Source organism: Bos taurus, chromosome 11 (genome assembly GCF_002263795.3).
Source record: "Bos taurus isolate L1 Dominette 01449 registration number 42190680 breed Hereford chromosome 11, ARS-UCD2.0, whole genome shotgun sequence".
In the NCBI taxonomy this organism is placed as follows: domain Eukaryota; kingdom Metazoa; phylum Chordata; class Mammalia; order Artiodactyla; family Bovidae; genus Bos; species Bos taurus.
The window spans coordinates 97,821,747-97,843,158 of NC_037338.1; the positions used below are offsets into that span (position 1 = coordinate 97,821,747).

Here is a 21,412-nt window from a genome sequence, read left to right on the forward strand (position 1 = left end):
TGAGGGGTCGGTCACTGGACCTCAACCAAGGGCAGACTGGACCAGTACCGCCTCCCCTTGCTAACCCATGTCCCTTCTCGTCAGACTAAGCGTATGCTTCCAGACCCCTCCCCTTCAGATGAGCCCCTGTTCAGACCGCTGGCCAGATGCCCCTCATGAGTGACCACGTCAGGCCGAAGGACAGGTCCGCTCTTCCAGCGGACACATAGCCTGTGCCCCAGTCCAACGCCACTGAGTTTCTGGACGGCCCCCTCTGCTTGTCCTTGGTCATCGCATCGCAGCTGCCTTCCTGGCAGGTCCTCCCTGAGAGGTTCCGTGTGGGCCTCTGTTCTCCTGGAAGACCCTCCTGCTGGCCCCCGAGTGAGTCCCGCTCCATGGCCTGCTCCTGCCCCTTCAGCCCCACGAGGCCCTCCCTCCCCTCTTAAGCCAGCTGGGCTGCGCTTCTCATCCTTGCACCAGAACGACTCCTGACACGTACACGTCAGATGGAAAGAACAGGAGGCGGATCCACCGTGCTTTCCGTCCTCAGGACGCTGTGTGAGGGTTTACGATGGGGTGTGGGGGTGCACGATTTCATTAAACAGGATGAAACAAGACCCCATCCTGAGGGCAGCCGGGGCCTCGCTGCCCTCTGTGGCTGTGGAGAGACCCTGCCCAAATGGAGGTTGTGGTTGTAGTACTAGATTCCTCTTGAAAACCCAGCTTGTCCTAGGGATGGATTTGTTTATCAAAAGAGGAAAAGTTACATAATTCCTGGAAAGTACAATATAGGAAAAAATGTCTGAAACCATTTCTTTTTCCCCTGGCAACATCCTCACTGTAGGTCTTTCCCTGGGGGAGAGGGAGTTATTCTTTGGGAGGAACTTGAGGTCAGTCCTTGATATTTCCAGCTGCTGTGTTCGTTTAGTTCCTGCTTGAGACCTCGAATGCTGCTTCAGTGGTTATTCGCCTCTGATAGCAAGTATGGGTTTTCCTTTGGTAACGATTCTTTTAAACCGCTGTGGAAGGTTCAACACCGCCTGGTTTCCAGGGACCGACCGTTCCCACCCGTGTCGCTTACTCCATGTAAAGATCGCCTCATGTAGTGCTAGCCGTTGTTATTAACCGTGTGGGTGTGTGTTCCAGCTCCTTTCGATGCAAATTTTAGAGCCAGTTGGCTGCACTTTGGTGCACTGTTTCTCGTGAAACATAATTTAAAAAACACGGAGGGAAAAACTTACTGCATTTTAAAAATAAGACTCTCTTTGTCTCAAAAAGTTTATTCCCGTTTACTTCAGAGTGCAAAAACAGTGGTGGGAAATAGTCGAGTCAGTTATTTGTAGCTTAATTTTATCTGATAGCAACTCCTTGTAAATACCCAGTTTGGGTCAAAATAATAACAGAAGCAGGCTGTGAGCTGTGAAGAGTAGCTAACAGCATTTGTTTCTAAGCAGCCTTTATTGACTTACAGGGTGTTTGGTTTTTAGTACCTATAATTCCCTCCAGGAAATAGCTAAATCAAATTAGGAATGTAATGGATTTTAAAAGGGTTAGAGCCTGATTCTAAAAGTAACTATAGGCAATGTGGAAAATGGTGATCTCTCTCAAGGAACAAAAACTAGGCATCCTGACAGTTCTGAATAGTAAAGAGAACATTTAGATTCTTGGTAAATTTACCCAAACTTCTAATATGTGAAGTACATTTCTAGAAGCTAAGCTGTTCCTTCAAATAAGCAAACCCTTCCATTTTTTTAAAAAAGTAAGGCTTTATTTTCAGATAGAGACTCTGAAGTTTAAAATAAAGGCAAGTTGTTTCCAGATTCAGAGTATAAAGTTAACAGACCTAAACTGAGGGATATCTAAAGGACTTTGGAAAAGAAGTAGTTATTGGCCAAAAAGAAGGATTTAATCCCGATGCCCCAAAGCCCCCAGAACAGGTGGCAAGAGAGGGGCTCCCGCTTTGGGCCTGAGGGCAGCACACACCAAGCCCTTTGCAGAGTGGGTGTCGGACTCCGGTTCTGCTCCCGTGGAGCTCATGGCCCAGCTCTGATCACCGGCAGCGCACTCTAGAAACCAAATGAGCTGAGCACCGTGGCGGGAAAGGCAGAGGAGCAAATAAAGGGGGCCTGTCCCAAGCTGGGGGCCGGAAGCCCTAAAAGATAAGTGAGCTGGGTGAGGAGGTGGGATGTGAGCATCCCAGACAAAGAAAACAGCTTGTGCAAGAGCCTCGAAGTAGGGGAAAATGACGTTTGTTGGAAAAACTGGCTGGAGAGTAGTGAATGCTGGGGGCACAGGGCAGGAGGGTCGTGAGAAGCAGCTGGAGTGAGAGGGAGGTGAGGTCTCTTAGGGCCTAGACACTGAGAGTGGGAGGCTCAGGGTCCAACCCCCACGAGCAGTGGAGGATCAGGAGGGTTTAAGAGTACGGGCGTGCCTGGCTTGGGCTTGCCTGGAACATGGGTCTCCTGGCCGACAGCAGATGCCCGGCTTAGAGAAAGTCAAGCTGTAAGGGGAAGGCCGGGCTGGTGACCATGCAGAAGCCTGTGGCACATCACTGTATTTCAGAAATTGTTGGAGGTGGGAGAGGGAAAGCCCTTTTGAAAGCAGCTCATTTTTGAGCAAAACCTTGGAAAGACCTAAAACAGACTTCGGTGAGCATGTCTGCCTGATGGAGATGCATCATCAGGATGAGGGAGATGGTGTCTCCCTGTACCTGGGCTTTGGGGATGAAGATGTGTGTGCATTCAAGCAGAGACGAAAGGGCACGGACATAACGCTCTCTTGATTGTTCCTCCACAAGGCAGGAGGGCTTGAGCTGAAGGATGCCAGCAGAGCTTCTGCTTCCCCCTTGGTGGGGGCCCCCGCCACACCAGGACCAAAGTTGGGTGGTTCCCAAGTCAGGGTGACCACAGTGTTATCCAGCTGTCCCCAGGCTTGTCAGCATTAAGGGCAATCCTTTCCTTTAATGCCCAATTGAAAAAATTCCATTCCACATGCAGGAAATCCAGTCTTTTTTCCCTTCAGTTTCCCCACCCCACGTGTTTGCAAGAATCCCCAAGGAATACTCATTTGTTCCACAGATCCATCCTGGTCGTTCCTGGAGCCTCAGCCTGCTGCCTGGCCGCAAACCTCTGATCCCTCCCTCCAGTCATCTCCTGCTTTCCTACCCTGTCTCTCCAGCTGAACCCGTGTGGAGCCAGGCTCCTCCTTCCTTAGCCGGGGAAGCACAGCTTGGGGCTGGCTAAGGGATGTCGAGGCCACAGAGAAAAGCCTGCGTTCTAGAAAGCCTGCTCCTGGAGCCCAGGGCCATGCTCCTTGCCTTCTCTACCCGATAGCCGCAAGCTGCAGGCCCTGACCTGCTGCCCTCCCTCCTGAGCCCGGAGAGCCTTAGATCAGGTCTCTTCTTCCCCCAGATCAAGGCATCCACCCCCTCAGTGGCCCAGCAGGCAGGCGAAAGCTGTGTGCTTATCAGTCAGCAGAGTAACACAAAGACACAACGCATCTGCATAGAAGGAATCCTTTCCCATTATTTTGTCTAGTCCTCAGCTGCATATGATCTCAGACCTCTCCCTTCCAGACAGGATTTTGCCTTTACTTTTGCAATCTCAGGATTTGTTACCTGAAAATCCACCATTTATCTGGGACTTCACAGTCCTGCTCAGTTTTTACAAAAAGCTATTGGATGCGGCTTCCTTGGTGGCTCAGTGATAAAAAAAAAAATCCACCTGCCAATGCAGGAGACACGGGGTCAGTCCCTGATCCAGGAAGATCCCACATGCGGAGGGGCAACTAAGCCCATGCACCATGATGACTGAAGCCTGCGCACCGAGAGCCTGTGCTCAACAACGAGAAGCCACCTCAATGAGAAGTCCACGCACCGCAACTGGAGAGTAGCCCTCCGCTCGCCACAACTAGAGAAAAGCCCGAGCACAGCAACGAAGACCCAGTGCAGCCGAAAATAAAGAAATTAATTAAAACTTTTTAAAAAGCCAGTGGATGTGTTTTAAAACCCCCGTTTTGCAAATGAAGGAATCCCTACAATTTCACTTATGACCTACCAAAGTCGTATGCCAGCTGGATACCAAGTTTAACTCAAGACTTCTTGTTCACGGCTGGGGTTCCACCCACCTTAACTTATGCATCCTCTGTTTATCATCTCTGTCTCCATGGAGAGAAACAATGTGGGAGGAAAACACGCTGGAGGGGAGGTTTGTTTCTTCCATGCTCTGTGGCCCAGAGCTGAGCACGTTGTCACACTGGTCCCTTCTGGGGCACAGGAAGGACTTGCAGTCAGGTTTTCTCTGGGTCAAGCAGTTTTGTGTGATCCCCAGAAGGCCGTGAGAGCATGAGGCCATTTTTGTGCCAGCAAAGGTGTGTTTTCCTAGCAGGAATCGGTTAGAGTCATCAGGATGACTGCTCTCCTTTGACCTTTAGTCTTTGAGTGTCTAATTAGAAGCTGACAGTAATAATAATGAAGACTAGAGCACACGTTTTCCACCATGTGGCAGGTGTTACACCAAACATTTTACACACATTGTTTCATTTAATCTTCCCAACTCCTCTTCCTTTCAGGGAGGCACTATTTTTTTTTTTTTTTAACTTATTTATAGCTGCACAAGCTGAGAAAAACTCACTAAACTTTCACCACTTACTAGTGCCGCTTTCTAATGGTGAGACCACTTCTCAAACCCCGGTCTGACCCCAGTGCCTGGTAACCTCAGAAGATGCCGAATGTTCCCGCTAATAGCCCTTTACCCTCTGGGGAAACCAGAGAGTGGGTGGAAAAGAGGAATGTTGCCAGGACCCTCCTATGTGGTACGGGGGGCTCAAGATGGGAGATGGAGGGCCCTGCCAGGGTCAGCCAGCCCTGAAGAGGTGAAGGGTTAGGGATGCAGAAAAGGCTAGAGTTTCTCCAGCCTCAGGACTCACCTGGGGCCGTTGGGGTGTCTCTTTTGGAGGGAAAGTAGCCCTGAGAATCTGAGAGATTTCACGTGGTGGACAGCTTCTAAGACAGCGCCCCGTGATTCCTTCTGTAGCCCCTCCCCTGGAGCACGGCGGGACACACTGACTTGCTACCAGCAAGTTGAGTGTGACGGAAGTAACGGGACATCTCTCCAGGCTTCGGTTATTAAAGGACTGTTTCTCTGGGGGGTGTTGCTGTCTTCTTCCTCCCTCTTGGTGCACACATCCATGGGGAATCCAGCTGCTCAGTATTTGGCAGTCCTGTGGAGAGGCCAGTGGCGAGGGTTTGAGGCCTGCCAGGAGGCACGTGAGTGAGTTCAGAAGCACATCCCGCCCAAGCGGAGCCTCCAGAGGAGACGCAGCCCCGGCCGACAGCTTTACTGCAGTCCCACGGGACACGGCCAGAGACACACCCAGCTGAGACACACCCAAACACCTGACCCACAGAACTGCAAGATGGCAAATACTCATTATTGTAGCTGCTAACTGGCGTGGGGGGCGGTGATGCGTTGCACAGCGATGGATAACTAGTGCACGGCCCCACCTGTGTCACTGCCTCCCGTGTGTTGCTTTGTGGTTTCCTCATCTGTGCTGGACCAAAACGAGCTGCAAAACTCAACACACAAACGACTGTCAGGGTCTCAGTGTTGAAAAAAACAGACTTGAACTGCCTGAAGTGTACTCATTCATCCATTGCACACATATTTTGTATGGACCCGCCATGGGAATTCAAGAGATGCTGCAGAAACAGAGGGCAAAACAGTGTCCTCAAGGTGCCCACGGACTTGCCGCAGGAGACACAGCAGGCCCCGGGACTGCATTAGGAGCAGGTTACAGTCAGGGCCAGAGAGAGACAGAGAGGCAAGTTCTAACTGCAGGAATCAGGAAATGCTGAGCTACCCCACAGGGCGGCCTACATGATGGTGGAGCGAGCCAGCAATTCCTGTATGTATTTTGGGTTTGCTGTATCAACGGAAGTCCAGAGCTGAGACCTGCTCCTTTGTGGAGGTAGGGCCGACCCAGAAAAAGGACGTGATTGCTGTTGACAATCTCCCAAACAGAGCAGATGCCTCAGGCTGAACTCCAGACTATGGAAAGCAGGCTTTAGGGAGGGAAAGACTCCTTTTCTCCCTCTCTCTGGTCTTTAGTCTCTGGGGTCTGGGCTTCTAGTGGTGAAGATGGAGGTGTGTACCCTTGGGCTGTGGGTGCTGAGCTGATGTCTGCAACAAGGGACTAGTGCAGGGGCAAAGAGGAAGGAATTACTTCCTACCTGCTCTTGACTGTTTATGGAGAGGACTCTGTGAACCCATAAATTCAGGGCAAGCCACTGATCCTCAGAGTCCTTAGATGTATGCTATTTTCTGTTTACTTTTTGGAGACAGTATATCAGAGTAGTTAAGAGCTAGGGGCCTGCTGGCCAGCCACTTTCTTTTAGGTCCTGACTCCACCGCTCATTAGCTGAATAATCTTGGAAATGTTACTTGCTTCCCCTCTGCCTCCCTCCATGGTCTTTAAAATGTGAATAATCACAGGATTTACCTCATGGGGTTGTTGGGAAGGGAAAATTGTTGCATGCAGCGAACCCCAGATAATCTTCTACACGGAGTAAACAATAATTGTTTGCTGTAAAATATTTATCGTTAAAAAAAAAACTCAATAAGAAAAGAGACTGTCAGATGGCTCTCTGGGACAAGCAGGAAGTTCTGGGTCCCTCTCAGAAGCTATTTTTGAGAGGAGGAAATCCTCTAGGGCAGAGGTGGTGAATTCCAGCTGCTCTGTGAGCAAGAAGGGTGCCTGAGGACAAGCTGATGAGGCCCGAAAGGTCCCAGGAAGTTATCCTCAGAAAGGCCTAGAGTAAGGCATCCAGGTCTTCAGTGTCCCACGAGTGCCTGTTCAGGGCTGGAGTGCTGGGGGGCAGTGGGGGCGAGAGCTCCACTTCGTGCGGCCAGGAAGGCTGTGCCCAGTGGTGCCATTCTGCTCGCACTGATCGTTTCCATTTGTTGCTGTTGTTCAGTCGCTAGGTCGTATCTGACTCTTTTGTGACCCTCCCTGGACTGTAGCCCGCCAGGCTCCTCTGTCCATGGGATTTCCGAGTCAAGGATACTGGAGTAGGTTGCCATTTCTTTCTCCAGGGGATCTTCCTGACCCAGGGATCCAACTCTCGTCTCTTGCATCTCCTGCATTGGCAGGTGGATTCTTTACCACTGAGCCACTTGGGAAGCCCACTGATCCTTTTACAAACTCTTAAAATGACAGAAGTAAAACATTGTTTGTTGTAAAACTTATTTACCTTAGAAAGTCTCTGCTTTGCAGAGGCGGCCAGTGCTGACAGGTGGGTGTGTCCTTCTGGGCACTTGAATCCACACATACAAGTATCTGGGCACGTGGGGGTGGGCAAAGAGTCTTGCCCTTTTTAACCAAACTGGGGACATTTGGGTGAACAGCCTGTTTTGCACCTTACTTTTTGTTCCCCTTGCAGTGCAGTGGGTATTGTTCAGTGGCAGCAAGCGCCTGACTCCTGCATTCTTCCCCGTGGCTCCGTGGCACCCATGGCCACGTGGTGGCCTGTCAGACTGGGGCCTGGACATGAGTCGATTTGTTTGGCCCCAGTTGATAAACACTTAGGTCGTTTATACTTTTCCCCCTGGACGGATGCTGCGGCAGAGAACGCCTTTGTGCGTGTGTCTTTGCTCACCTGCCAGGGCATTTCTGAAACACTGTGAGCGGAGGTGGGACTGCTGGGTGAAGACGACGAGTGGTGCTGGTGAGGACCACTCCGGGCTGCGCTGAGCTCCCACCAGCCGTGCCCGCCCGCCTGTCTTCTCCACTCCCAGCAGCACCGGCCTTTACCTACCAGTGACTGACGATGAAATGACAGGGGAAGGAGGGCCTGTAGTTTGAATACATATTTCTCCACCCACAAGTTCTTTGTGCAGATAAGCTCTGCTTCCTGCTTCAAGGCTGTGGTCCCTGGGCCTGGGCTAGGCAGCCAGGCCGTCCGGCCTCCCACCCGGCTGTCCCTGCTTCCTGCCTCTCGCCCTGAATGTCCTTCCTTAGTCCCCCTCCCCGCATCCCCAGCACAGCTCTGCGCTGCCCTTTGGAGAGGCACTGACAGACGTCCACGCCCGGCACACTCGCCTCGGGCTGGGTCGGCTTCCCCAGCTCCAAGGAAGCTGTGTAATTCGTCTAATTCTCCCACTCTCTGAGGTGACTGGGGTGTGGGCCTGTGTCTAAACACAGCTCCAGAGGCAATTCTAATTCCATTCCCTCTTAGCTACTCCCTCTGGACTCCTTAGCCACTTGGGAGGGGCTCTGCTACGGGTCAGGGCCAGTGTGGCCAGTTCAGCCTTGCCCAGGGAGCTGTCTTCCTCATGTGAGACGTCCCTCAGCTCCAGGAGGGCACACGTACCACCTCAGGTGGAAGGGGTCACCCCTGACCAGCCCGTGGAGACAGATGTATCATGACCATTGGCAAGCGGGGGAGGTGCTGCTTGTGGAAGTGCTTGGGGGAGGCTGCACAGATGGGAGGGATTATCTGTGTCTGGGCTCCCATGTGTGGGTGAGCTGGCCTGGGATGCCCCAGGTCAGGAGAAATGGGAGTACCAGAGTGCCCCAGGGATAGTAGATACCAAGACATGTGTTCACAAGTGGCAGAATCCCAGACTGGGGCTGATTCCGGCCTCACTGTGAGATCTGAGACTAGCCAAGCAAGCCCGGGTCCTGAAGCTGTGGAGATGGGAGACAAGCCAGCACAGTGGGGACCCAGTTACCAGATGGTGCAGACCAAGGCTTGGATGAGATGGAATTGGTGCACGAGGTGACGGCCGGACCAGCCACAAGCAGGACACTCCCCGTGCCAAAGGGTGAGGCTTAGTCCATAGATTGTCTGACAAGAGAAAAGGAGAAAGGCAGGGCCAGCCCCGTGAGTCCTGGCAAAGGACTGGAAGCCCCAGGAAGCTGAGCAATGTCCTCCATCACTGCCCTTACTCTTCTCTGCCATCAGCATGGGGCTAAATTGGGCAAACAGCCCTAGCCTGACTTCCTGACACCTGGGGCCCTACCGTCCATCCGGCTGCTTCTGCACAGGCAGGCTGGCCGGCCATCTCACACATCTGCTTCTATGGGCAGCGGACTTCATGCCTCATGATCCTCAGACATACAGGGACACAATGATGGAGTGAGGGAGGAGCCTTAGTGGTTTCATTTCATCTTTGGGGACCGAGATCTAATCCTCCCAGAAGCAGGAGCTCAAAAATCAGACAAGCTCAAGCTCAAACCCTGAGTGTCCCAGGCTACATGTTCTCAGGCCAGTCACCTAGGGCCCATGAGCCTCAAGTTCTGTTATGTCGAAGGGAGGCTAATTGTAGAACCCACCTCACAGGGTGGTTGTGAAGGTTTAGAGAGATGCACATGGTGCCTGGCGCATGGAAAGCACCCGCCCACAGGTGGTGGGTGGCATGAGTGTTATCTAGAGGAAATAATACCTGGAAGAGCCCAGCAGCAGGGGACTCGTGGCCTCCTGTATCCATGGAGGCTGTTGAGAAACTGCGTATCCAGGAAGGGCAGGAAGAGCCCCATCTGGGCACAGCTGTGTGTCATGCTTAGTGACACAGCTGAGCCTGGGAGGGCAAGCGTCCGCAGGGGAGGAGCTGGTAGGACACGATGTAATGAGTAATGGACAGAATCCATCTAGCTGGCAAAGTGCAGTCTCCAACCACAGCTGGAGTATCGCCTGGACACCCTCTCGGGTACAGCGCCAGCTTTGACCTCTCCTCCCATGGGACCGTGGGAACTTCCCCTACTCCTTCCACTGCCTTGAGCACCAGCAGCCGTGTGCCTTCCACGCAGCTCTGCTTTGGAGCCCAGTCCATAGAAGTGAGGTGGACGACCAGCTGGAACGGACCAGTCAGGTCCCCTGGCTGGGAGCTAGTCGGGGAGGAGAGGGCTTTCAGGTCTTTGCTGGCACTCAGTTGGGGAGGACACATGAGCTCAGAAATTCCGTGCTGGGAAAAGCAGATCCTCTCAATGAGAAACAGAGACCCTGCAGGCAAGGGGAAGGGGAAGGAAAGGGAGAGAGGCCGAGAGGCGGCCGCCTGGCCTCTTAGAAGGCCTTCCAGGCAGTTTCTGGTTCCTGGCCCTCGTGAGGCCCAGCTGCGTCCCTGCTCATGGACTCCGGGAGATACCTCGTGTCCTTATGTAACCAGCTTATTAAAGGAGCTGGACTCAATCAGGTGTAAGAAGAAACCGACTTTATTTTTCCCCAGTGTCCTTTCCAGCCTGCTCTGTGGATTAGCTCTTTTCCCAGTCAACCCAGGGAATGCAGCAGGCCCCGAAGTCTCTCTGCTGTTAACAGTCACGTCCCTGCAGACCGTCCAGGGTAGAGCTCAGAAGCTTGGGCTCCCACAGCCTGGCCAGGCAGGAGGCCTGGAGTGGGGAGGCACACGCTCAGTCCACCAGAGCCCACCTCCCCCCGGGCCACTGAGCTTTGTGGCCCTCGGGGTGGGAACAGACGTGACAGACGAGGGGGAGGCAAGGGCCCATCTGATGTGGCCCCTGAGGTTGGAACCAGAGCTGGCGCCCTGTGCGCGTGCCCATTGCCAGCACGCACGCTCTGTCTTTTCTTCACTTTGCTTTCCTTTCTCCCTCTTTGCTGCTGCTTCTTCAGAATTTCCATCCTGGGCACCTCTGACTCAGCTCCCTTTGTGGGAGTAGTGCCCCTTCCTTGGCCCCTGGGCCTCCAGCACTGCCCCCTCCCCTCCATGCAGGCAGCCCCCTGGTTCCTAGGACCCATGTCCGGGCCTCCCTACCCCCCACTGTGGTCCTGCCCTTGGCTCGCAGTGCAGTACCGCTTCTCATTGCTTCCCGCCCCGGCCTGCAGACTTGAGACATGAGTCAGATGGTAGCGCTGACGCTCACCCACGCCAGGCTCCTGGAATGGTCCCTGGAAGCTCCTCTCACTAGACTTGAGTAGGGTGGGTGGGGAGCACCCACCCTCCCTGTGGTGGTGGGGAGCATAGCATGGGGACAACTCATCCTCTCCCCCTCGCCCACCCCGACTCCTTGGGATGCACTTTCTGAGCCTCCCACAGAGCCCACAGATGGGCAGTCAGCTGATGCTGCAGAACCATTGTGGAGCCACCCCTCACAGGGATGGTCCTGCACCTCGCTCCAGAATGTGGGAATCTTTGGCAGCTATTATTTTGTCCTTAGCCTTTCGAGCCTCAGGTAAAACTGAGGCAGAAAAAGTGGCTGTTTAACATTTTGTTACACTTAAAAAATGTTCCCTTTTCTGTTTAAGCCAGCTCTCTAGCTTTCCCTTACTGCAACTGAGAGTCTTTCCCAGACCATATACAACGGATGAGGTGCTCCTGGGAGATCAGGGGACCCTTGAGTCCCCACAAAGCACCTGTGGATTATGAGTGTCGTGGATTCCTGCCCCATGTTTGCAGCAGTTCAAAGGTTTCTGTTTTCAGTCTTGGCTCAGATCTGCTTGGTTCGGGGGAGGGGTGCCATTCAGCATCACTCTCTGTCTTCCCGCCATGTTCCCCGCAGGAGTCCAGGAGGCGGGTGCCCTCCATCCACCAGCGTTTCACTGACTTCCTCCTGGGTCTGTCTGTGGATCCGCTTACCATGGAGCCCTTAGTAGCAGGAGGAGCCCTGTGACTGTCCCCTTAGAAGTCCCTGGGCGGGATGGGGGAGGAAGAGGGGTGTGGATGTGGGTTTGGTTGGGCCGAGTGCTGATGGGCTGCAAGCTGGCTGGGGAGCAACTCCCGGGGCACCAGGAGCTGTGCTCTGAGCACCGCCCTTTCCTCTCCCTGTTCTCTTCTTTGATGCTGTTGGTTTGGTAAACTGCTCCCCTTCCACCGTTTTACCCCAGGGAGAGTGGATTTCGTAGTCTCTGGTGCGCTTATTCCTTCCTCTCCTTCCATGTAGCTGGGGTATGATTTGACCAAGACTCAGTTTTAGGTATCAGGGTGAGTGGGGCTTGGTGAGATGGTCGGATGGCATCACCGATTCAACGGACAGGAACTTGGGTGAACTCTGAAAGATGGTGAGGGTCAGGGAGGCCTGGCATGCTGCAGTCCATGGGGTTGCAGAGAGTGGGACATGACTTAGCGACTGAATGACAACAACAGCTTTGGGTATTGGGGTGAGTGGGGCTTGGAGAACGGTGGTGTCATGCCCTGCTTTTGTTTGATTCCCAACCAGTTGAGAAAAAAAGTTGCTACTCTTCATCCCCCTTTCCCGAGCTTGCAGCTCCGGGGTTTGTACAGATGACCAATGACAGGTTAGGTTAGGCTCTGTCTTCCTCTATCTTCCATCCCTGCATGCCACACACTCCACTCCAGGTATCCAAGGGTGGGGTGGGCATGGTCTGGGTCAAAGTTGAGGAGCCTTGGAAGTGTCCAGATTCCACTGTGACCCCCACCACTGACTGGGGGTTTGGGAGAAGGGAGTTGAGAACTCTTTCCTTAGAGCCTGACTCCCAGAACCTTCTGGAATAATCCTGCAGGTGCATTTTTACCAGCACTTTGGCTGCAAGCCCCACTTTCTCCCCTACTGTGGAGTGAGAACAATAGTCCCTCCTTCACAGGCTGCTGTGAGGTCACATACATGGACACAAGTCCAGTTCCCAGCACTCAGTAAGCTTCAGTGAGCATCAGTCTCTCCACACAACAGCTCTGCCAGAAAAGGCTCTCGTATGGCACCATTGCTTGGTTATCACGAAGAGAGATTGGTGAGTCCAAAGGTTTCAGTGCATTTCAAATGTTGATATATACATTGCCAGACTGCTCTTCAAAAGTATTGAATCCGTTTATACTTCCATGCAGAGTACACGGAGTACGTGTTTCCTCTCTATTCCCTTGTCAACGTGGAGACTGGCCTTTTGTCGTCTTTGCCAGTCCACCAGGCGCGTGTGATGGTCTCTGCTTGATTCAATGCAGCGCTCTGGCGATTACTGAGGTTGGCCTCTTTTCTTGTCTGCTGGCCACTTGTGAGTCTTCCACTGCGTTTGTGTGCTTCACCGAGTTTTCTGTAACAGTGTTTATATCTTTCTTCATAATTTGAAAGAGTTCTTGGCACAGCATGAATGTCAATCCTAAATTTTTCTCTCATTTAGTATTTGCTTTTCAATCTTGGTCATGTTTTATTTTGCTTTGTTTGTCAGAGGGCAAAAAATATGGTATTTTCTTTAATCCTATCCCTTGTCTTTTCCTTTATGGTTTTGGGGTTTCCTGTCATGCCCAGAAACGCCTTCCCTGTCCACTGAAGATGGTTCTGGCAGCTTGTGTGGAAGTCATTTTGGAACGAGGAAGGCGAAGGCACAGGGCTTCTGGTCTGGTGGGGAGCCTCAGTCAAGGGGAGAGGGGAGGAAGGCCTATACCAAGGCAGAGAAGAGGCTTTGCGCGGAGGGATGGTGGACCATGGCCAGGGAGAGGGAGGAGTCCTTGCTTCTGGCCCGAGCAGTTGAGTAGGCATGCCTGCTCAGTTGTGTCTGACTCTTTGCAATCCCATGGACTGTAGCCCCCCCAGGCTCCTCCGTCCATGGAATTCTCCAGACAAGAATACTGGAGTATTCCAGATCCCTATTCCAGGGGATCTTCCCAACCCAGGGATCGAACCCAGGTCTCCCACCTTGCAGGCACATTCTTTACCATCTGAGCCACTAGAGAAGCCCAGAGCAGTTAAATAGATGGTGCCATTTGATGAAATGGGACCAGATCTGGGGAAGGGTGTTTTAGGGGTTGACTGCACTGCCTGTATCCATCAGAGACATCCAGAATACAACTGGACTTAAGGAGGCGGGACTCCAGAGAGCCTTCGTGGCCTGAGGTTCTGTCATGGGACTCCTGAGGGCACGGGTGGCACCCAGGGATAGGGAGAGTGGAGTGTCATTTAGTAGATTTCAGTGGACGAATCTCTTCCTGGTGTTACTCAAAGAGGCTGTGGTGTCGGAGGCCCCAGGAAGGCTTTCTAAAACAATAACACACAATATAGATACATCCAAATAGCACAAACGGCTTTTATTGCAGATGTGTTATTACAAGGATAATCTGAGAATATATTAAAAAAAAAAACCCTCCCTTTTATATACACAAAACGTGCTACATGGTACACTTGTGAGACTGCTGAGGTAATAGGCACACAGCCGGACGCAAACAGTACCAAACGTTCCACCGTCTCACCCGCCCGCCCTGACCCATGCGCCCTCCAGGAGGGTCTCACCTTCTTGTTCGTCCCTCACTCCCTGCTTGGCAAGAGTCCCAGCAGTACCGAGCCTGATGCTTCAGGGCCAGCAACGTGCTGACCGAAGGCTCCGTGGCCCCTGGTTATTCAGTAACTTATGGCAAGTGGCCAGTTCTAGTTTTTGAGGCGCCTGGTCTCTGGGGAAGTGTAGTCTGGAGACGAGATGTGGACGCCAGTCGGCCTGAGAGCTCGGCACCTTTGGTCTGTAGCCGTTTGGGGCCCCCAGCAATTGGATGATGCTTTCTCTTCAGTTGAGCATCTTCTGGCAAGGTAGGCTGTTACTTCTGCGGAGGTTAAAATGACAGGTAGGCTAATTGTGACTGGAAGGTACGAGACTGAAATTAACCATTGTCCGTGTGGTCGAGAGCGAGCTTTGGGGCCTGACTTTCCCTTTCCTGACCACGTGGAGTCCAGACTGTTTCCTACTGAGAGCCTAGGGAATCTTGCCCGGGAAGAAAGCACAGGGGGACAGAAAAGGTGAGGAGTAAGTCGGCGAGGAGAGGAGAACAGGAAAGGTGCCTGGAACTCGAGCGGCTGGGACTGGAGCGCAAAAGGCACTTAGTGAACCGGGCGGAGTGAACACGCGGGCGGGTGGGCGGCTGGCTGGCTGGGGAGGTGGCGAACTGTCCTGAGAACAAGGAGAAGGCTAGAAATAGAGAGGGGAGGGTATTCTGAAACTGGGTTAGGTGCCAAGGAGGATCTTAAGCAAGCAGGTTGGGAAGCCCGGTGTGAGAGGGTAGCACTGTGGCCGGCCCTCGGAGCGGCCAGGCACGGGCACACCAAGCCCTGCTGTTGGAACTGGAGCGACACGGTCCGCGACGCGCCCTCAGACTCAAGTAACACAACACAAACGAAGTGCTCTTCTCCTAAGAGCAGAGCTGTCGTGAGCAGCCCTCAGCGTCTGAGAGTTGAATATACACGTGTTTCAGTATATACGGCAAACCTATATATATGTATCTAGATATATGGCATGGGTATATATCTAAACGCATATATACGCGGCATACACACAGGTGCACGAGGTTGGCTCACACACGTGTATATTACGAAGGTACTTTGCAGGTGTGTTTTTATTGTAGGGACTTAATTTACTTAAGGAAAGACTTGTGTGCAGTCCTGTCCTGTCTGGAAACACGAAGGGCTGTCCGAGGTGGAGAGGAGTAGTAGGGACAGAGATCGGTCGCATTTATCTGCTGCGGTGACTCGGGGAATCAGAGTCCAGCGTCCCGGTCCTCACAGCCCTGAGGGGGGCCAGCCTAGTGGAAGGTGTTGGGGTTGGGCCGGATCATCATCACCACCTTCTTGAGCGAGTAGGAGCCTCCACGGAACTCAGCCCAGTAGACCCCGTCCTGGTAGCGGCTCCGGTAGTGGCCCCCGCGGTACCAGACCCCGTTGAGGTTGGAGTGGGCGCAGGCGTTATACCACCAGCCGCCCTTCTGGTAGTGGGCACAGTTGCCTGCAGGAGAGAAAGAGCGAGAAGATCAGGGAGGAGGTTTGACCTGTGTCCGCTGTTTGCTCTTGGGGGGCTTCCGAGGGACCCCTGCCCATTGGGGGGCATTTGGAACAAGGATGCCAGAGAGGGCACGGGGCCTCAGACCTGCTCAGACCTTCTCTCTGGGGCTCTGTGATCTTGGGTGAGCAACCTAACCTTGGTGAACCCTCGAACATTCCTTGTAAAACAAGGATGAGGCGATGCCCCCGCACAAGGTAGGTAGGACCCACCTGGGAGCTGAAGGAGGCCGAGTACTAGCCCAGGGCTAGCTGTGGAGCAAGCACCGGGGAGGGCTCCACACCCCGGGTTTGTACAGGAAACGGAAATCACCCAAAGTGGGCCGGTTGAGAGCCAAAGATTTTTTCTTAGGAATTCCTTTTTCGTTGAAACTATTAGATCAAGAGTCTTTCAAGAGTGACAAAGGAAGTGTTTAAGATGAAATGTTCCATTATTCCTCCCTAGCCTGTCATCCAGCCAAATTTTTTTTTTTTCTCACAAAAGCAAGATATTTTCATAAAGTTTCTGGCACCCTCATATCATGCTGGATTGTGCTGCCAAGGACAAGCAGTTTGGAACACCAGTAAAAGTGAGGGCAGGGCACAAGTGGGCATGCAGGGGCATTGCCCTTCCCAGGAGTGGGGATGGCACTGTCAGGCCCGGGAGGCACCCCACTCAGGGGACGGGCTGCCTTATCAGGTTTGTGGGTTTGGTGACCCAGCGGGGCTGGCAGCTCCGCTCCAGAAGTTGCCGTGGGGTGAGGTGAGGAGGGAGCAGGCTGGCTGAGGCAGAACGCGGAGAGGAGTCCCAGCGCCAGGCGCCCAGAGCCCCGGTAGCCCAGGTCTTCCCAGAGTTCTCCTCTGGCTCCTTTGGGCTACGACTCGAGGTCACAGACTCCAAGTGGTTGTGTCGGATTCAGAGGGCAGGGCCCTGGGCATGCCACAGCCCAGCCTTCCCTCAGCCAGCAGACGCCCCTCCTAAGCTTGCCCCACACGCCTCCAGGGACAGGGAGCTCACTGCCTCGTGTCCAGTGACGCTGTTGCCAGACGGGCCTGACAGTTGGGGTCGCAGAGCAGCCTTCTGCTCCCGATAATGGCTGTAAGCCAGCCTTCTGTCCCCAGTGTCCGACCAGCTCAGAGGGTTATATCTTCCTGAAGCCTGGGCAGCCCCGGTCTCAGCAGACATGCCACCTCCTGGGGGCCCCTGCGGCAGGGTCAGCTCGGCTCCAGGGAGTAGGTGGAGGTGTGGGCGTGTTCCCGTCTGCCGCCTGGGGACCTGGGGTGGGGACCCTCCTGGGGCGGGGGAGGCAGCTGGGCTTTTCTGAAGAGCAGGGAGTTCCTGGGGCTCAGTCGCTCAGTTGTGAACAACTCTTTGCGACCCCCTGGATTATAGCCCACCAGGATCCTCTGTCCGTGGGATTTTCCCAGGCAAGAATACTGGAGTGGGTTGCCATTTCCTCCTCCAGGGGATCTTTCCAACCCAGGGCTCGAACCCGCGTCTCTTGAGTCTCCTGCATTGGCAGGCAGATTCTTTACCACTAGCGTCCTCAAAGCGGGGAGTAGCCTGTAGCCTGGGACTAAGGGGCCAGGTTCGCCCACGAGAATAGATAGCCTCGGCCTGAAGGGGGGCTCAGCCCCTTGCAGAGGAGCCATGAATTCTGCCACCTGACAAGGGCGCAGGGCCCCTCGTCCCCAGGAGCTGAGGTGGAGCCTTGAGATGCACGCGGGGATTTGATGTCTAGCCCCGGGGCCGGGCTGTGTGTGCTTCTCACAGTTTTCTGTTTTCTCTCTTGCTTTTTATTTACTAAAGATCTGGCCCTGAGGCCTGCACTCTTGGGCAGGTGGATTCGTCCCTCCTGCCCGGTTTCCTCTCAGTAGGTCCCCACAACGCTGCACTAACAGAGCGCCTGAGAGACTGTCCCCGCTCAGAGCCCAAGTCTCCCAAGTCCCAGGCAGAGCACTGAAGGCACATTCTCACCTTCTCACCCCTTTCTCACCCCCTGCCCGGTAGGTATGTCCTCATTTCCAGATGTGGAAACAGGCCCAGAGGAATGGGGAGGCACACCCGAAGGCTCAGGCGTGTAGGAGGCGGGGCAGCCTTGTCCGCAGGCTGTGTGGCCCCGACTCCGGTGCTTAGGCAGGGAGTGACGCGGTGCACAGCCCAGCGCAATGTCCAGCTTGGCCCAGAGTGGCCCTCCAGTGTGTCATTCGGGGACCTCTGGACCTTCCCCTTTCCGTAAAGGCCATGCTGACCCAGCATTGCGAAGGGGATCTGTGGGCAGAGGGCGGAGGAGTAGACCTTCCGGGGATAGGAACAGAGTTGGGCAGCTGGGCCCTGGGGTGGTCCTGTTCTCAGGCCCGGGAGTCAGAGGCTGGGCTTTGATTGATCCCTTTCCCTGGCCCTTCACCTGCCAGTGACCCCACTGCTCCTACCTGTGTAGACATCGTGGTCTCTGTCCAGGGTGGTGAACTGCTTGCCGTTGTGCCAGGTGAAGGAGTCGCCAGCGTTGCCATGGTAGCGCCCCAGCCGCAGCTTGTAATACTCGCTCTCAGGCTCCAGGCGGAAGCTGGCATACTCTGCGAAGACCTTGCGGCCAGACCAGTCCTCCATGGTCACCAGCAGCTTGTAGTTGCCTTGGTTCGTCAGCCAGTAAATGTTCTCCAGACCCAGCCAGTACTCGCCGTCAATGTTCCCAAACCCTTGCTGGGGAAAATGCGGGAAAGCATTAGTGAGGAATACGCAGTGTGCTCAGCCAGCTGGGCCCAGCTGTCGGCTGCTCAGTGCCGGATGCGGGGTCTTGGAAGCAGGCAGAGCAGAAGGCAGGCCTGCGTATAATCCCTTGCTTTCCCCACCTGGCTGTCACTTGATGAGTCTGCATGTTCCCAGCCTCAGTCAGGCGTCACTCAAGACCACTGAGAGAGCGCCTGTCTCGTGCTAGGCAGCGTGTGAACATGGGTTCCTCTTCATTACCCATCCTGCAGGGTTGCTATAGGGACACACGTAACCTGGTAAATTGAGAGCCTCGCACACAGTAGGCTTGCAACATGAGTTCCTTGGGCAATTCCCTTACTTTCTCTGAGTTTCCGTTCCTTTCTCTGGGGAGGGGCTGTGTGTAAGGGTCTCTTGTAAACTAAGGCACAGGTGTGAGCTCTGACAAAGGCATGATCCCTCCTAGATCTAGAATCCAGTGGATATATTACCGTTTTTCCATATAGTTTTAAGAGTCATCGGCCAAGTGGTGGCTGCTTGAAGTCTTGGAAATAGCTGAATTCGTTAATGATAATAATAGCTAGTGTTCAGTGAGCACTTAATGATGTGCTAGCACTCTTATCAGAACGTTTCATAGGTTATTTTCTTAATCCTCACGGCAGCTCTGTGAGCGGGGTACTCTCAGTGTCCTCCCTAGAGTGGGTGGATTGAGGCCCAGAGACGCCAGAGTCACAGAGCACGTGAGCCAGGATTTGAGCCAAGAGCCCAGATGTAACCCCTGTGCCGACTGCTCTGAGGAAGGGAACGTGGAAAGGAGGTGGAAGGAGTTAGGGAAGTGAGTCTTCAAGAACCTCTCAGCTAGGAGGCAGTGGAGAAAGAGGGGGAAGCAAAGGGCACAGGCTAGTCAGGAGGCGGGTTGGAGGACAAGCAGGGCAGGAGTGGGGCCCGCGGAGCCTAGTGTGGGTGCCGTGGTCCTGGTGCTGGTCTGCGTGCAGGCATCGAGGCTGTGCCTCGGCTGTGTTTCACTGCTCTGCCTGCTCCTGTCTGAGCAGACGTTCATCCCTAAACTGGGTCCAGGCCAGCCTCTCCCCACCGGGGCTGACCTGAGAGTAAGGAGGTGATGAACAGAAGCACCTGCCTGCGGGGGTGCCCTCCATCGGCCTCTTTGTTCAGAGGAGGAAGCCAGGAGTGGGCGGAGCCCTCAGCCTCTCCTCCAAAAGGAGGAGCGCTCAGCTCCCTGGGAATTGGGAGCCCCGAGGCTAAACCCTGGGGTTACGACCCAGTATCTCCGCAGTTCCCTCCACCCAGGGCCCTGGAGCCTCAGGCCCTGCCCTTTCTGGGCTTTGAGGGCAGGTCTTCCCCTGGGAGCCCCAGCCGGGACCACAGTGCTCCCCACATCAGGATTGGGTTCCAAGTTCCCTCCCCGTCCATGGAGCTTTCGTGGTCGGGACCCCTCACTCTGTACCCCGCTGCAGTTGTTGGTGGGGCAGGGGAGGAGCAGCTGGTCCTCCCCACCTGGCGGCTCTGTCAGGTTCCTCCTTCCTCGGGGCCACACAGGCCTCACGGGCAGCACCTGGCTCCCCCCGAGGGCCCTGGCGCTCTGTGTGTGTGGGGGGGGAGGATGTCCTCACCTTATACGTCTCCCAGTTCCGGAAGAAGTTGACCGAGCCGTCCAGGCGCCTCTGGATGACCGTCCAGCCCCCGGGGTCATGTCTCTGGTCGCACCACACCTGCATGAGGCGGTTGGTGTTCTCTGGCTTCACCAGGTAGATGGAGCTGGTGTCGTGGCCGTCTTCCAGGGCCTGCAGGCAGTCTCTCCATGGGCCTGGGGACACAGGTGTGCATGCGTCATGGACTGCCCTGTCACCTGGCCCCCGAGTCGCGTCCTCCCCTCCCCACCACCGCCGGCTGCACCCGGGGCAGCACAGCCTTGGGCCGGGCTCTGGCTGGAAGCCACAGGCCTGCAGGGCCTGCTTTGGGTTTGTGAGTTTGAGAAGTAATGTGATGTAAAGACAAGAACCCAGGACTTGGGGGTCCGGACACTTGGGTTCTGGGCACACTTTCACCCCTGACTGCCACACGGTGTGGTTGGCCGAGCTTCCTTACTTGCCAAGCCCTCTGTTTTGCCCTTCTGTAGAGGCAGCTTATGTTTACCTCATGGAACTGTATGGATGGCTGGGATATTTGTGTGCAATTCCGGGAGTGATTTTTCTAAGTTGTTTTATTGGCAAAAGGATATGTGAGCCTGCTGAGGGGCAGCAGCGTCTGTCAGCACCTTGTGGGGCTCCGCCTGGCCAGTGAGCCTGGCTTGCTGCCCTTCCTGGCCTGGCTGACTCCACACCAGCCTTCCCAGGGACGGTGCTTGGGGACAGTTGCTGCAGTTTTTAGTAAGTGAGCTTCTGTTGGGTCACAGGGGCCCCATTGGTGCCCAGAACCTGTAGCCAGAAATTTTGGGACATTTCTGGGATTCAGACAGTGGCCTCCAGATATTTTGAGGGGACTTAAGTTTTTGTTCATTGCTCAGTTGTGTCTGACTCTTTGCGACCCCATGGACTGTAGCCCCTCAGGCTCCTCTCTCCATAGAATTTCCCAGGCAAGAATACTGGGGTGGGTTGTCATTCTTTCTCCAGGAGATCTTCCCAACCCAGGGATTGAACCCAGGTCTCCTGCATTGAAGGCAGATTCTTTACCATCTGAGCCACCAGGGAAACATTGGAAGGACTGATGCTGAAGCTCCAATGCTTTGGCCACCTGATGAGAAGAGCCGACTCTTTGCAAAAGACCCTGATTCTGAGAAAGATTGGGCTTCCCTGATAGCGCAGTTGGTAAAGAATCTGCCTGCAATGTAGGAGACCCCAGTTCAATTCCTGGATCGGGAACATCCCCTGGAGAAGGGATAGGCTACCCACTCCAGTATTCTTGGGCTTCCCTGTGGCTCAGCTGGTAAAGAATCCGCCTGCAATACAGGAGACCTGGGTTTGATCCCTGGGTTGGGAAGATCTCCTGGAGAAGGGAAGGGCTACCTAC

The 21,412-nt window shown here is 54.3% G+C and overlaps 2 protein-coding genes across 16 annotated transcripts in view; one reads left to right on the forward strand and one right to left on the reverse strand.

Moving 5' to 3' along the window:
- RALGPS1 (Ral GEF with PH domain and SH3 binding motif 1) overlaps positions 1 to 21,412 on the forward strand; it is a 302,633-nt gene that overhangs the window by 145,501 nt on the left and 135,720 nt on the right. The window lies entirely within an intron of this gene.
- Positions 13,940 to 21,412, reverse strand: part of ANGPTL2 (angiopoietin like 2) — a 35,965-nt gene continuing 28,492 nt past the window's right edge. The window contains exons 3-5 of one of the 2 annotated variants that reach the window (XM_005213249.4): positions 20,017 to 20,210; positions 18,109 to 18,379; positions 13,940 to 15,643 (exon numbers count right to left, since the gene is read on the reverse strand). In XM_005213249.4, coding sequence (XP_005213306.1) covers positions 15,444 to 15,643; positions 18,109 to 18,379; positions 20,017 to 20,210 — 665 coding nt within the window. In that variant the 3' untranslated portion in view covers positions 13,940 to 15,443. The remainder of the gene's footprint in view (positions 15,644 to 18,108; positions 18,380 to 20,016; positions 20,211 to 21,412) is intronic. The other variant, NM_001109814.1, reaches the window with a different exon arrangement.